The sequence below is a fragment of the Arachis duranensis genome, chromosome 6, assembly GCF_000817695.3.
Source record: "Arachis duranensis cultivar V14167 chromosome 6, aradu.V14167.gnm2.J7QH, whole genome shotgun sequence".
NCBI lineage: Eukaryota > Viridiplantae > Streptophyta > Magnoliopsida > Fabales > Fabaceae > Arachis > Arachis duranensis.
Window position 1 is genome coordinate 4987477 of NC_029777.3, and position 16895 is coordinate 5004371.

The 16895-nt window shown below is 36.5% G+C and overlaps 3 protein-coding genes across 4 annotated transcripts in view; all 3 read left to right on the forward strand.

Moving 5' to 3' along the window:
- On the forward strand, positions 1 to 7131 carry LOC107492130 (acyl-CoA-binding domain-containing protein 4). The gene is made up of 18 exons (XM_052251385.1): positions 1 to 23; positions 563 to 623; positions 860 to 923; positions 1017 to 1088; positions 1660 to 1854; positions 1976 to 2053; positions 2249 to 2344; positions 2457 to 2523; positions 2867 to 2928; positions 3147 to 3286; positions 3596 to 3722; positions 3803 to 3917; positions 4517 to 4605; positions 4706 to 4789; positions 4872 to 5054; positions 5555 to 5695; positions 5965 to 6024; positions 6464 to 7131. Exons 3-18 carry the CDS (start codon positions 879 to 881, stop codon positions 6644 to 6646), a joined length of 1737 nt encoding a protein of 578 aa, XP_052107345.1. The 5' UTR covers positions 1 to 23; positions 563 to 623; positions 860 to 878; the 3' UTR covers positions 6647 to 7131.
- Positions 7132 to 7817: 686 nt separating this feature from the next.
- LOC107492131 (PWWP domain-containing protein 1) lies at positions 7818 to 13272 on the forward strand. The gene is made up of 2 exons (XM_016113113.3): positions 7818 to 9230; positions 10494 to 13272. The coding sequence occupies exons 1-2, from the start codon at positions 8087 to 8089 to the stop codon at positions 12803 to 12805; spliced, it is 3456 nt and encodes a 1151-aa protein (XP_015968599.1). The 5' UTR covers positions 7818 to 8086; the 3' UTR covers positions 12806 to 13272.
- A 2916-nt stretch (positions 13273 to 16188) lies between these two features.
- Positions 16189 to 16895, forward strand: part of LOC107492134 (probable prefoldin subunit 4) — a 3763-nt gene continuing 3056 nt past the window's right edge. For both annotated transcript variants that reach the window (XM_016113115.3, XM_016113117.3), the window contains exon 1: positions 16189 to 16600. The gene's annotated coding sequence lies outside the window, so the exon portion shown is untranslated. The remainder of the gene's footprint in view (positions 16601 to 16895) is intronic.

Consider the following 16895-nt stretch of genomic DNA (forward strand, 5'->3'; position numbering starts at 1 on the left):
TCCTCTACAGCTTGTATAACCAGGTTCAATTTCCCCTTTTCTCCCATAGATCTGCTTTTCAGTTCTTTGATTCGTTCCTACTTTGCTTCATTGTGCTTCGATCCACATTGTCCTTGCTGATTTTCTTTCCTCCTGCCGAATCAATTAGATTTATTTTTCCTGTTATAAAGATTCGATAGTGTTTTTATTGTGGCTGATGACAGATTCGCTTTATATATATAATCTATAATCTATAAAGCTTCTCAGAGTTTTTTCGATTTTTGATTCAAGCAGAATTGCATTTTCGGATTCTTTTGACTCACCTTGGTTGTTATTGTTAATTTGCTTATGTCTGTGATGCTAATACTTTACGAGACCAAGAGATTCATAATTGGAACAAAAAGGATTGCCAATTTGCCACAATGAAATTTTAGATTATTAGTGACTCTTCTCCTATTATTGTAGCTTTCGACTTAATTTTTAGGCCCATTTTGTCGATATTTCTGTGGGAAAAAAAGGTTTCATTAATTTGTTGCTTAATTCAATGGATCCATGCTTAATTTGTTATGTCAGGCTACTGTAGGACCATGTAACATTCCAGAACCCAGTACCTGGAAAATTGTGGAGCATAGCAAATGGGCAAGGTTTGTCTGCTAATATCTATGCTCTCTATGCTATTGTGTTGATAAACTCTCTCCGTGAAACTTGTATATGTGCGAATCTGAATTTACTGTGCTTATCCAGGCATATTCTCTTTGGAGTTTTGTGTTCTTTAAGTTAGTAGTGCTTAGGTTGATGTTATACTTGCTTCATGCATTACTTTTATTTTTCTTGATAAAATTGTGGAGAATGTTGTTAAAGGAAGTAATTATTGATGCAGTTGGAACCAGCTTGGAAACATGTCTTCCACAGAAGCCATGCGTCTTTTTGTGAAAATATTGGAGGTTAATGAAATAATTTTATTTAGCCAATGATTAATGGTAAAATGCAGAATGTTACCTGATTACTTTTGCTGTTATTTTTTTTCTATTGTGTAGGAAGAAGACCCTGGTTGGTATTCAAGAGCATCAAGCTCTGTTGTAGAACCTGTTATAGATGTGCAAATGAATGTGAGCCATTTTTTTTATCATTTTTGACAGAAATAACTTTCATCTCTGCTTATGCCATTGCCTGCAATAAACTTTAATTGTTAATTTGTCATGTTATTCTGTTATATTCAGGTAAATTTAGAATAAGTTTGTCATTGAAAAAACAATGAAAATAAAAACTTAAAAGCTACTTTGTTATTGTGCAGTCAAAATTTGGCCTGTGTTCATGGTCAAATGAGTAAGAAATATTTTGTTTGATGAATAGAATTTGAGATAATTTATGTTATTATGACATTGTTGTTTTACTACCTTTCACCTACAAGGCACACATGCAATTATGCAACTCAGATATTTTAGTCTCTCATTTTAATCTAGGTATAAATTTAAGGATATGGAATTTAGAATTTAGGACTAAATTGTTTGAATAAATTTAGTCTAGGAGACATGTCGACTTGAAGTTATGTCTGCCAAATTGTAATAAGAGCATTTTCCTCTATATTCTTCTGCATATTTTGCTGTTATCAACATTGTAACTTCTTTTTCTTTTAATTTTTCTTTTGTGCTTTCCAATCTTGTCTTACTCGTATAACAGCACGATTCCAAAATTGAACTCGTAAGAGAGAATGGAAATTCTTATCCAGAGACAAAGACTATTTCCACTGAAAATGGAAATCAAGTTGGAACACAAGATAAAGATGTCGTCATGGAGAGCATTGTTCCGGTTGGAGTCTATGATCAATGGATCGCACCACAAATATCCGGTCAGCGTCCTAGGCCCCGATATGAGGTATGCTCTTGCAAAAGGTTACAATTATAATGTTCATTCTCTTTAACTTGTTTCTATTTTCGTTTCATTATTTTCTTTTTTATTAGTTTCTCCCCTAAAGCAAGTGTATTTACATGTTTAGCATGGAGCAGCGGTCGTGCAAGATAAATTGTACATATATGGTGGAAACCACAATGGCCGCTACCTTGGTGACCTTCACGTAAGCATTATATACTGCATGAAGTTATGCATTTTTAAGTGAAAGTATGTCTTGAGGTTATTGAAACCACCATTTTTGGTTAACTATTTTCTATACGTTGTGATTTGATGACTAAACTTTGTTAATCTCTGCTTAAGTTGGCTATATGCCTATATCATTTGTTGTTTACTTTCATCTCCTTGGAAACAAATTCAGGTTCTGGATTTGAGAAGTTGGACTTGGTCAAAGATTAATGCTAAGGCTGAAGTAGAGTCTTCATCAATTTCAACACGCTGTGCTGGCAATTCTTTGGTTTGTATTGAACATAAACCTCTGCATAATCAACTGCTATGTTCAACTTGTTTGCTGTTAACTGCTTGTAGAATATTTTGGATTTTGGTCACGTAATACATTTTCACTGCAGATTCCATGGGGTAACAAGCTTCTTTCGGTTGCTGGGCATTCAAAGGACCCTTCTGAATTTATCCAAGGTATACTATTAATTACAGTGTTCATGTTTTAATGCACTGTCATTCTTGCGGCTGACTTTGTTTCTGTGCATAGCGTAGCATAAATAGATGAAAGTATCATTTGGATTTAAGTAGCCAGACAAGGATCCTTTATAAATTTATGGTTTCTCTTTATTTTAATAAACTAAAAGCATGCCAGTGTCACATACATACTTTATTTAATTTGGTATGTCCATTATGATGTTCTCCGCTATTTTGTGAATATTGTCCTACTTCTCTATTTTTTGTTGTTGTTGCCTTTTATATCATGGTTGCAAGTAAGTATCTGTATTACTATTAATATTGACATTTATTATTTCGACAGTGAAAATGTTTGATATACAAACTTCAACTTGGTCAACTTTGAAGACTTCTGGCAAAGCTCCAGTATGTATCCCTTATTCTTTTATAGTTTTTATCCTAAGAATCCTTGTAAAATCTCAGAACTTGTACTAGAAGTATGTGACATTTCACATCGGCATTTCTCTAAGACTCTAACAAAATAGAAAAATAAATTTGTGAGTTTTAGCAATGAATGTCCCTCTATTTTTATAGAAATTCAATAACGGCTTGTTAAGTGCCCTTTTATCATGTTGGTTTCCTAGGTGTCACGTGGAGGGCAATCAGCTAACCTTGTTGGAACAAGCTTAGTAATTTTTGGTGGACAAGATGCAAAGGGGACTCTTTTAAATGATCTGTATATTCTTGACCTGGAGACCATGACATGGGATGAAATTGATGCCATGTAAGAAGTTTTCTGACGATATCTAAAATTTTTGTTTTTGGTGCTCTAATAATTTCTTCTTTTGTACGGCCCCCCAAAAAATAAGGTTTTCCTAGATGAGGTTATTCAATGGTTTTAGAAAACAGAAAATTTTTCATAAAAGCATATTGAAGTTTCATAAAAGCCATAATCTGGTTTTGATACGTGATCGGTGTCTTATGTTATTAATTCCAGTGATGAAAATGCAATTTTCTTTTGGTACCAATATCAAGAGGGGGAAATGTAAAAGAAATGTGTTTATGTTTGGTGCTAACTAGTTGTAATTGGCAGTGGAACACCTCCTTCTCCAAGGTCTGATCATACTGCTGCTATACATGTTGAGCGATACTTGCTTATCTTTGGTGGGGCTTCACATACAACTTGCTACAACGATTTACATGTTCTCGACTTGCAAACTGTAAGGCCATCACTTCTTCTGCTATGCTGTACGTGAACTAGAAAATCATCTCCATCTTATTGTTTGCGTAAACTCTACAGATGGAATGGTCTCGACCCACACAACTGGGTGTAATACCAACACCACGAGCTGGACATGCTGGTGTGGCAATAGGGGAGTATTGGTTCATTGTTGGTGGTGGTGATACTAAAAGTGGTATGCCTTTTTTACTGCCTTGATACTTGAATGCAAATGTGGAATGAATGTTTACTGCATAAAATGCTTGATGTAGTTAATGGCAAACCTAGCCAAGACTTAATGACATGTAAAATATTTCTTGATATCTTGAGTAAGTAGTATTTGAACTCTTGGAGCTTACATGTCCATGTTGTAGGGTAGGTTAGACCAAACCATCTTGGTTTTAATACTGATACTATTGCTAACTGAAGTTGGTTGTATTTTTTTCCCCCCTTAACAAAATGCATATCAGAAACCTTTGTTGATTGTCAGAAGCTTCGGTGTACTCGATAATATCTCTTTCTCCTAAAATTGTAGAAAAATAAGTTGTGTACTGTTAATGATTTAGTATGGTGCAAGGCTCAAGTTGATAGAGGTGCTTTTGGAAAACTCTCCCTACCCCCTTTTCGTTTTAAATATTGTTGAACTTCAAAGTTTCACAATGCTCATCGTCCTGTGTCACCTATAAGTTAAGGAAAATGGGGTTGCAATGTTTTTCTAAACTTGAGGATATTGTTTATCCTGTCTAGCTGTTGCCATATATCCCATTTCAAGTTATATTGCATCTCATGCTGCAGGTGTCTCAGAGACAGTTGTGTTGAATATGTCTACACTGGCTTGGTCAGTGTTAACTTCTGTTGAAAGGCCTATTCCAGTTGCGAGTGAGGTACACTTTATCTATATATTTTAAAAAGGTTGCATGTGCCATGAAACCTAGCTTGAAACCTATGCCATTTGCTTGATGCAGTTGACATTTTTCAATGCAGGGCTTAAGTTTGATTGTAACCTCCTACAATGGTGAAGATGTACTAGTGTCTTTTGGAGGATATAATGGACACTACAACAATGAAGTAAAGAGAACGATTGCCATTTGTTCTTCGTTTGCCTTTGTTTTATCTTTCTCCCTCATTTGATTGGGGTTTCTGCATACAGGTCTACGTTCTTAAACCAAGCCACAAGTCAACCTTGCAACGCAAAATAATTAAAAATTCCATTCCAGAGAGTGTTTCTGCTACCCAAAATGCCACAAAGGCTGCCCCAGAAGTCGAATCTGAATTGGAAGCTAGCCAAGAAGGGAAAATTAGGGAAATTGTCATGGATAATCATGATCCAGCAGTAAGTATTATTACATAGCATGTACACTTCTGTATGATTTTAGAAAGGCTCTTATCCCAGCAATTGTGTCTGAAATTATTTATGAACTAGGTGGATACTTATTTATTTTAGAAAAAATATCAGTTCATAGTGCTTTAGTTAACATTTAGCAAGAGATCTATTTATTGGTTCCATGAATTGGCTCAGTGACCTGGATATGGAAACGGCATTTTCTTCTCTTTCACTTTATGTTCTCTTCTGCCATTGAAACACTGAATGTAATTTTCAATCGCTTTTGATAGAACACAAATCTCCCACCCCCAACAAGAAAAAAGAAAAAAAAGAAAAAGAGGATTGAACACTTATCATCTTCCTAGTACTTGCAACTTATCACTCCCCTAACTATACCTGCAACAAATCGTTTAAGTTCCATGCATAAATTTTATCCTGTATTAGTTTCCATTTCATTTTAATTCATGTCAGTCACTGGCTTCAAACTTCTTATTTTGGGTGTCATACAGAAACCCAAAGGTGATCTTATATTGGTCCTAAAGACCGAGAAACATGAGTTGGAACAATCACTAAGCAAAGAGAGACTAAATGCTCTTCAGCTAAAGCAAGAGTTGGCAGATGCAGAGACTCGTAATTCTGAGCTATACACGGTATATGTTTTATAGTTGATATCTCTACTAAATTTTGGAATTAGTCAGGTGTGTAAACTATTACATTGCTCTGTTTGGTTACAGAGCTTCAAGTCAGGTGTGTAAACTGCTTTCTTTTGCCTCTCACTCTTTTGGATTACTTGGGTAGTTGGTTGGGATTTCAGTAGAATACAATTAGGTCTATATATATAACTTGAATGCTTTGTATTCTTCATGAGGAATTGCGTAGTCTCTTAATGAACCTCTCACTTTCTGCAATAATAATATAGGAGCTCCAATCAGTACGTGGTCAACTTGCTGCTGAGCAGTCTAGGTGTTTCAAACTTGAGGTATGAATTAGAGATCTCCTTTCTAGCTTTCAGTTTTTCTGAGATTATATGTTAGATCTAGTTTTCCATCGAGGATTGAAGTAAAAATACAGGTTACACATAGGCCATCAGCATCATTCATCTGATCATGAAGCTATCCATAGAGTAAGAAATGAACAATAACAATTCATCCATGTAATAAGAATCAGATTTTCAAACTTTTTCTTTTAAAGTTCTTTTCAATACTTGCTTTCAAGTGGCTGTATAATTGCTAATGACACAAATGAAATGATATTTTAGCTACATGACCAGTTAGGTGTTGGAATGGCATGAACCATGTCTACCAGCACCTTCCATCTATTTGAGGCTCTTACAGAATGTGCCATTTGTCTCCTTCAGAATAACAAAGTTGATTTTTCCCCCCTTGTAATCTAGGAAGATCATTTGTTTGATATTGCAGGTGGAGGTTGCAGAATTAAGTCAGAAGCTCCAAACCATTGGAACCTTACAGAGAGAGCTCGAACTCCTACAGCGGCAGAAAGCCGCATCGGAACAAGCTGCCCTGAACGCAAAGAAGAGACAGGGCTCAGGTGTGTGGGGTTGGCTTGCACCTCCACCTAACCAGAGAGAAGATGATGTCTAAACTTTAATACTCCCTCTATCCAAAAAATATAGGTCAAAGTTTTGACAGAACACCCATGTTAAGAAAACACCAAAAAAAAAAAGTTGAAAATATTTAGCTAAATTAACCATGGAATTTTTCTTTCTCACCTTGAATTAAATGCTTAATGCACATATTCTATATTATTTAAGACAAATTGAGTTAATAAATAGAGGCATAAGTTGAAAAAACACATCTTTAAACTAATCCAACGACTTATGTTGTTGGATAAAAAATGACCTATATTATCAGACAGGAGGCGTACCATTTATCTCAACTGAATAGAAAAATTTATGTTTTGGTTTCGTTTAGCCAATTTTATTTTCATATTTGTGTATCATTTCAGTTCCTTTCTAGTGTGATGTAAATAGCTTTTAGCTTCTGATGATAGTATTGGTTGACAGTTTTGGTAGAGTGAATGTTATCTTTTGTCGCCATTTTTACCGAAGATTGTATTTAAAGTTAATTGCATTATGTAATGAAAGTATAGAAATTCTTTTCTTTTGCAAGAGCTGTACGCTATTTGCCTTAATATAATAGAATTCTAGTTCGATCAAGACTCCAAGTTTGGTTAAAGCTATTGTGTAATGGCAAAAAAAAAAAGAGTAGTTCTCTGTGTGTGATCGGAATGTAATCAATTTCTCTATAATCAGTGCTTTCAGTATCTATTTCTCCTCTGAAATTTTAAAGCCACTTTCTAGGATTTTGAAGAAATACTGAAATACGATTGCAATATGCAAATTTTGCAGATAATTAGGTTGTGAAAGAGGATCTACGACGAAGATAATAACAAAATTTTAAAATAACTCGAAGTATAAACAAGATTCCAATTGTAAAAATAGTGCTTAATTGTTTATAACCACAATCACAACAATAATAAGAATAACCCCTGTGGATTATGGATTGATGGGAATGGATTCCCATTTTTTTTAATTAATCCTGGTTGGGAATGGATCCTATGATAAGAGAAAGGGTATGTCCGATTACGACTTTGAAATGATAACGTGACGTGGCTTCAACATTAGAAAGACATGTAATGCCCCACGTTAATTACAACCGTCCAAGATGAAAAAACTGTAATCCGGAAGCGTCCACGTTCTCATAATATATACAATATATACAATTTTAACCTTTTTTTTAGTCTCCAAAGTAGATAATAAGATTTTTTTTTTTTTTGAAAGAAAACGCAAATCACGATCCCGGCGTTTGTCGCAGTCCAATCGCATATCCTCTCTCGCACTCTCTCTCTCTCTCCCCCGCAGTGTCCCTTTAGGGTTTTATGACAATCAACAAGCTCGCGCCTTTCCCAATGAGGCTGTAGAAATGGAACACTTACTGGGTATCGAGTGGAAGAACCCTTAAATATCCTTGTGCTCCTACGGTATCTCCAGAATCGTCTATTTTCCTTCGACAATACCAGTCATGAGCGACGGTTCCGAATTTCACGCACCTGATTCCAAGGAAGAGAATCCTGCTGTTACGGAGCCCCGCGACGGGAAACCCGATGACAAGTGTTCCACCGCCGAGGGAGCTAACGGTGCTCTGTCGGAGCTCGGTTCGGGAGCTCAGGCGGTGACTGAGCTCGATGATAGGGTTTCGCAGAATGCCAAATCTGAGGAAGTAGCGGCTGGTTCGACCGAAGATATTAGGGTTAGGGTTTCTTCGGAGGAAGATGGCGTACGCGCAGGTGACGCATCAACCGTTGTTCGATTTGATGATCCAAATCATAAAATTGGTGACGAAAATGAATCGTTTCCCAGTCAAATATATAGGCATAATCGTCATGTTCAGCCTGAATCAGACGCAAAGTTTCCTGGTTCAGATAGCAAGTCTCTTCTATCGGAATTCGATGAGTTCGTAGCTGCCGAGGGAAATGGCAGAGCAAGAGGTGGAGCCTCCAGGGATTTAGGGTTTGGTTTTGAAGTTGGTGACATGGTCTGGGGAAAGGTGAAATCTCACCCATGGTGGCCTGGGCACATATTCAATGAAGCATTTGCATCCCCCACAGTTCGTCGAACCAAGAGGGAAGGCCATGTGCTGGTGGCTTTCTTCGGGGATAGCAGTTATGGGTGGTTTGAACCCGCCGAACTTATCCCATTTGATGAAAATTTCGCAGAGAAATCGCAGCAGACATATTCTAGAACATTCATTAAGGCTGTGGAAGAGGCTGTCGATGAAGCCAGTAGAAGACGTGCTCTTGGTTTGGCTTGTAGGTGTAGGAACACTGATAATTTTCTCCCCACGAATGTTCAAGGGTACTTTTCTGTTGACGTGCCTGATTATGAGCCAGGAGGGGTGTATTCCACTAGTCAGATTAGGAAGGCAAGGAATAGTTTCAAGCCTAGCGACACTCTGGCTTTCGTGAAGCAGTTGGCCCTGGCTCCTTGTGATGGTGAGCAAGAGAGCATTGGCTTCTCTAAGAACAAGGCTACGGTTTTTGCTTATCGGAAGGCAGTGTTTGAACAATATGATGAGACTTATGCTCAGGCTTTTGGAGTGCAGCCATTGCGCCCTTCTCATTCTCAGAGTAATAAAACTGATCAGTCCGGGAGGCAGCCTCCTAGAGGTATATGTCTTACTGATTTAATCATGTTTATTTCTTATAGTTATGGAACTTACATGTTTGTGCTTGTGAAAAATTGCATATGTGAAGATTTTCTTGGACAATGAGCAAGTGTTATTTCACAAGATGTATCTAAGATTTTAATTAGCTTCAGATATCACTTGTGCTCACTATTGACATGAAATTGACGAGAATTTCCTTGTGGATCTATGTCTGTAGACTATAGAAGTAGTGTGGTTCAGAGGTAGAAATCTGGGGTCATCGTCCTTCTCCTTATATAATAGATTTGAACTAGACTCTGAATTGAAGCCATGAGTGTTTGTGCATTATTGAGTTCCTTAAATTGTGTATTAAGTTTTAGTTTGGTTGAAACTTTTGCAATTGGGAGTAGAGGCCAAAGGTTAACTATGATAAACGTTTTGAGTTATTATGATATGTATGCTCAGTAGTTGTTGTGTTTGTTGGATAAGTATGAGAAACTATAAAAGATGAGAATTTAATTTTTTAATTTTAATATTTTTATAGATCTATTTAGTTGTATAATCGTAAAATATAGATCATATGACCATTTATGGTACTTGATACACCCCATTATAGGGATGATAAAGTTAGGAAGAAAATTGAGGTGGATGAGTGAATGCCCAAGGCAGAGATTTATGAAGAATGCATTTGGGACAGTTGGTAGCTCCTCTAGATGACATAAAAGGATGATGAAAATTCTCACAAAAGCGAGGTATTTTGACCTTGTGAGACTTCCAAGGGAAAATGGAGAGGAATAGAATATAGTCCAAACTAAAGGGGATGAGGAAGAAGAGACTCTTGGAGACTATTATGCTATATACCTCACTCAGTGACTCTACAAGGTTTTATTTAATATGGTTTTTACATAGTTTAATGGTGTCACCTGATCCAAACTGTTGATCGTATTTGGTTGCCTTTGTTGTCCTTTATCACTTTGATGCAACTGTCTTGGGATCAGAGAATATTCTTAATATGATTAAAATTTTTTGGCATCCTTGCAAAAGTTACATCTTCCTATTTTTCTACCTAACATCATGGTAATGTGGATGATTGCATTTTGCAGGTTTTTTAATTTGACTTCAAGTTATATTTACATGATTGGTTATTGTAATTTATCTCCTTCATATTATATACATGTCGATGCATAAAATATCATACTGGATTTGCCTATCACGTTTGTATCCATCTCATATGTGAGTGGTATGATGTCTTCTTTTATTTATGGCTTTTTGTTCTGTTCTGCAGCTCCTTTAAGTGGTCCAATGGTGATAGCAGAAGCTCTGGGTGGTGGGAAGACCACTGGCAAATCTGTAAAAGTTAAGGACACTTCTAAAAAGGATAGGTACCTTTTTAAGCGGCGGGATGATTCAAGTAACTCTCCGCAGTTGGCATACACTGAAGAAACACCTGATGTAGCCGGTCGTTATGTGTTGCAGAAAAGGGCTCCAGCTTTGCCTCCAGTGCCTCATAATTTAGAGAAGCGAGAAGGCACAGGATTGTTTAGCCATGATGGTGCAATTGTAACTTCAGATGCCAAAGAAGCTGTGATAAGTCAGGCCCAAACAGATGGGGTTTCTCTTGCATCCCAAGTCATTTCATCAGATCCAAAGTCTCATCTTGACAAGATGAAGGGATCTTCTGAAGGAGTGGCACACAACTTTGAACAAGAAAATATTTCGAGTAAAAGCATGGGTAGGTCGGGAGACATGGTATTGCCAAGCACAGTTGATGAAAAATCTCAGAATTGTCATCTGGGGAGCCAAATTCCTGTTGAGGTCAAACATGATGGGAATGTAGAACTGTTGGGACAAAGTGAAGATCATAAGCAAAAAGAGAAAGGTCTTCCGACTCTTGCAGATGGAGGAAATGGTACACATCAAGTTAAAAGTGAAAATAATGTGAGTTTGACAGCTGGAGCAAAGCATCTCGAAGTTGGTAAAGCAAAGAAGCTGAAAGGTCATAAGCGACCTGCTGATGACTTGAAGACCTCTGCTATTGGGGAGAAAAAGAAGAAAAAGAAAAAGGATGTCAACTTAAAACCTACGTCAGGATACTTGGAGAAGCATTCTACTTCTGGAAAATCTGTCCCAATTGTGACTAAGAGAGAGGATTTTCAGGAACAGATGCAGATAGGTGATAGTACCAACAATTTGCCCCCCATAGATACCACAGGAGATAGTTTCGAATTGCCACAACTTTTGGGTGATTTGCAAGCTCTTGCTTTGGATCCTTTTCACGGTGCCGAAAGAAAGATCCCTGCGGCTGTTCGACAGTTCTTTTTGCGGTTCAGGTCTCTTGTTTACCAGAAAAGCTTGATTTTATCACCACCAGCAGAGAATGAAGCTCCTGAAGCTCGTGCTTCTAAGTCTTCTTTGAGTGCTGGGGCATCTGTCAGCCCTGACGATCATGTCAGAGCCTCACCACCTGTAAAACCTGTAAAACAAATTGTTCGGTCTGATGATCCTACAAAATCTGGGCGGAAAAGGGGCCCCTCTGATCGTCAGGAGGAAATTGCTGCAAAGAGGTTGAAGAAAATCAAACATTTAAAGACACTAGCTGCAGAGAAGGGAGTGGCCAGTCAGAAAACTTCTGAAACCCGACGAGAAGTAAAAGAATTCATACCCCAGGCTCCAGCCAAGGTAGCGAAATCAGATTTTGCCAGAAAAGTGGAGCGTCCTGCTAAGGCAGTCGAGCCCACCATACTGGTGATGAAGTTTCCTCCACAAACATCTCTTCCGTCTGTTGCAGAGTTGAAGGCAAGGTTTGCCCGCTTTGGCCCAATGGATCAATCAGGTTTCCGTGTATTTTGGAAGTCCTCAACATGCCGTGTTGTATTTCTGCATAAGGCTGATGCTCAAGCTGCCTATAAATATTCTGTGGCAAACCAATCGTTATTTGGAAATGTGGGTGTGAGGTGCTTTCTCCGGGAATATGGGGATTCTGCTCCTGAAGTCTCTGAAGCTGCGAAAGCTAGGGCAGACGATGGTGCCGATGAAATACCTCGGGTCAAGGATCCATCAGTGGTTCATCGTCCAGCATCAATATCATCTCAGGCACAGCAGCAACCTCTTCCACAGCCAGTAATCCAGCTCAAGTCCTGCCTGAAGAAACCAACTGGAGAGGAGTCAGGGCAGGTATCCGGTAATGGAGGTAGTAGTAAAGGAAACCCACGTGTAAAATTCATGTTAGGTGGGGAGGAAAGTAGTAGGGGAGAGCAATTAGTGACAAGTAATAGAAACAACATCAACAATGCTAGTTTTGCTGATGGTGCTGGACCAACCATGGATTTTAATAGTAAAAAGGTCTCGTCTCAACCACCTCTATTGCCCACTCCCCCTGCTACTACTCAGTTTATGAAAACCCCCCAACATAATTTGAATAATTCTGAATTGGCAAAGGACCCCAGAAATACTTCCAATTTTATAAACAACACCGCACCGGCACCTGCTACAACAGTTGATATATCGCAGCAGATGATTAGCCTCTTGACGAGGTGCAGCGATGTTGTGACTAACGTGACCGGTTTATTAGGCTATGTGCCTTACCATCCTCTTTGAAACAAAAATGCTACAATATTCAACGTTAAGCCATAGCCAATGCCGCAAAATTCGGGCGAATCGGATTGTGGATGACATGTTAATGCAAAGAATACAATACAATACAACATTCCTCCATGGAAATGAGGACTAGCGAAGTCCAAGTTGGTGCCCAAGAGCTGTCCAAGATTGGTTTTACTTGCGAGGTGTTTTTGAGGGGCTCTAAATTGTAAATGCGCTCATATTGAAAGTAGCATCTTCTTGTTCTTAGATTAGCCGTCTTAGTACTTGATTCCATTTTTGTTTGCTTTCTTACTTTTCTAAATCATTTGGGAGGGTTGAGGTTATTTTGTTTATATCACAACGCTAACAGCATATAGATGTTCATGTACTCGTGTTGCCTACCCACCCTGTCCTTCTCGTTGTGTTTGACATGACGATTGTATGACGCCTTTTTTCTTATTTGCAATGCTATTATTATGCTTAAATGACGGTGTAACTCTGCAACCTCACTTGACAAACTAGACCTGTTAGTGTTATTCAACTATAAGATTGTTAGACATCAATCAAGTCCGTTCATATATTGCTCAGCATGTGGATTCTTCAAGTTGGCGGGGAGAAGAGGGAGGTAGGGCTGTTTAAGATTCAGCCCTTCTCTGAAACTCAGTCCGGACTAGAAATACATTTTCATTGTTTTGTTGAGTTTGGGTTTATTTTTTTTTAGCTGTGATTTTTGACCCGGGTTCAGTTCGTGTTTTAAAAAATATATTTAAGAGTGAAATTATTAACATAATGTTATATTTTTATATTATATGATATTATTTTTGTTTTAAGTTTTAACCGTCCATAAAATGGTGTAGTTTATGGTGCCTAAAAGTTTTGGTGGTTATGGTAATTATGGATTTCACAAATCATCAGATGTTGAAATTTTTAATCATACAAAATGAAAAATTGAAGCACGTTTCAGTTACAGTTCTATTAATAAATAATGACATATTTATGGGTCTATAAATAAAAGAAAAAAATTAAACCTTTTATTATATTTCTTAACAATAAAAAATGGTCTATTACTGTTATTAATTAAATTTTAATATTAGTCAAGTGAAATTTAAAATTATTAATTACAAAAAGAAAAAATATAACTAGATAATAAAAATATTAAACAATGTGAACAATAGATATATTGGATGTTCAATTTACTAAATGTGCGGTAATTATTTTAATATTAAGATTTAAATAAATAATTTGAGATATAATATATTTTATTTAAATTGGACTAATTTTAAAGTCCATTATTTATATTGTTTAAAAAAAATTATTAATTATTTAACATAACCTTTACAAAAAAATATCATACCATATGTCATTATTAGATTGATAAGTCAATGTATAGGCATTTATAGCCACCACATTGAAAACCATCATAGTCGTGGCCCCATAACCGTTTATATCAACACTTTTTAGACGTCAGCTGATAAAAACACTAGTAGAAATTAACGTTTTATAACTTGGGAGATTTATTTGACCATTTTAAAAAGTTAGGAATCAAATTAAAACATGTTGAAAATTTAAAGATCATTTTGGACATTACCTCGTTATAAATATGATTGACTATACAGACATTAGACGTTAATATTTTTCATCCACTCTATACATGTTTAAAAGTATTCAAGTTATTTTTATATAATAAAAATGATATATTTCAAAAATATATATTTATATAATTTATATCCCTAATATTTTAATAATTTTTAATTATATTCCTGGGTGAAATAACATATAAACATCGTAATTCTATGCTGATGTGTCTTTAGCCAATAATTGCCATGTGTTTGTGACACATCAACATTCAATTGTTATATCACTATTAACAGATAATACAATTAAAATTAAAATATATTTGAAAGGTTAGATACAATATTAAAACAAATAAGACGTGAAAAATATTTTTAAAATTTTTCAAAAACATTTAGAAACGAAAAATATACTTTAATTTTTTAGAATTTGAGGCCGTAAGTGATTTTATAGCTCTAAAGGTTTGGAATTTCTATAAAAGCAAGCCATTTCTTTAAAATCCTAAATAATTTTACAGTACTAATGGCTTGAACAACCCCACCCAAAAAAAACAGACCATTGTTAAAAGTATTTCAAATATTTAAAATGTCAATTTTATATGTTTTATAGAAATTCAAAACAATAGCATACTAGTTGGTAGGGCTGTACAAAAGAATATTTCAGATTTTGGATTTTTCAAACCATTTAAAAAAAACAATTTTAAATAAAAAGATCCAAACCAAATTATATCTATTTTATGGTTTGATTTTTTAATCCAACTATTTAAATAATTCATATTCAAATATAGATATAGATCCAAATTATGATCCAAACTTGCAAAAATTCATGATTTGAGACTTTCAGTAGCAGCGGAGGTATAGCACAAATGACATATTTATATAATTTTTATAAGCTGCACCCGAGTTCAAATCCCATTTAAGATCTAGAATTGGAGGTCCCATTTAAGACCTAGAGTTAGAGGCTGTCCAATCCACTTGACGGCGTCTGTAAGATGTTCATTGATCATTTTAAACTTATTGCGCACTATATATGAAGTTGCTTGTGGTTTATGGTTTATTTGAAATCTGTTTTCATTTGAAAAGAAATGAAGAATATGGTTCCATTTTGAAGAAGGTGCTGCAAACATAGCTACTGCATATTTTCTTGTAGAATTTTTGCGTGAACTTATGTGCTATCCTATCCTTGAGGTAATAGTTGATTTTGTTTGTACTTAGAGGGCTATTTAAATTCATATCTGGCTAATGTATATCATATTGTAAATTCTAGTTCTTAAATACATTGTCATTTTTCATGGTTTCCAATTGTCACATTCCAGTTTTAACTAAAAAAGATTCGGCATGAAAATATTTTACTTTTAACTTTTGTTATTTTTTAAAATAACAAAGATATATTTTGTTATTTATAAATATATTTTTTTCAAAGATTTTAGTTGTTTAATGACTTTGTTGGTATCTTTTGATATTTTGTAGTTGTTGTCGTAGGAAGAATTTTTGATAGCATCCTTTTGATATTTTGAGAATGATTAAATGTTATATAGAATTATAGATTAGTTATTTATCATTAGATTTATAGAGAATATAATTATTAAATCCGGTTCGACCTGGTCAATTCCACCAGAAATCCAGTCACCCAGTCATCTGATCGAACCGAACTACTTGTTGGACCGATCATGCATCAAATCTGCTGGAACCCGGATTTACCTGGCCGGTTTTTAGGAAAATCGGTGATCCGACCGGTTTATTTGACCCGGAACGGGTCATTTTTTTTTTTCAATGAACGGCGTCGTTCCATCCCCCTCCCCCTCTTTTCCATTTTTCCCCCCTTTCCCTCTCTGAATCCCTAATTGCTGAGATCACCCCCGGCCCCCAACGCTATCTCCTCTCTCGACTCTCTTTCTCGTCATTCTCTCACACGAGCTCAAGCTCTCGTCAGCTTGTCTCATCTCGGACTCTCACCTCTCGTCTCCAGTCTGTCAAGCTCTCCCTTCGCTGCGCTCGCTTCGCCGGCGGCAGAAGCAGACGGAACCACATCTGGTCCCTCGGGTGGTGGTGGTCGTCGTTTTCTTGCATCTCACGGTCTCTGTCTCGCACCTGGTCTCGATCTCTCCCTTCCCTGCGCTCTTCGTCGCCGGTAGCAGAGGCAACAGATCCCGGTGGGCTGGTCTTCGTTGTCGTCTTCTTGCTCCGAACCTTGCCGTCAGCTTCTCCTTCGCCATCAGCTTCCTTGGCGCAACCCGATTTGGTGAGTCCCCCCTGTTCTTTCTGTTTCAATTTTGTTGCTGTATCACTGTACTTTGATTATGTTGCTGAAAGTTGAATGTGTTGCTAAAATTTGTTAGTGATTATTATGAACCTTGAATTTGCTGTTGACTGCCAAAATAATCACTTAGCTTAACTTAGCTTAAGTTTGTTCGTTGCCGAAAATCATTGTTGTTTTGCTGAATAATCACTTAATTAATTTTTTTTTGTTGTAAATCTGTAAATCATGTTGAATTTGTTACTTGTTATCATCATTGAAGATTGAATCTATTGTTGTC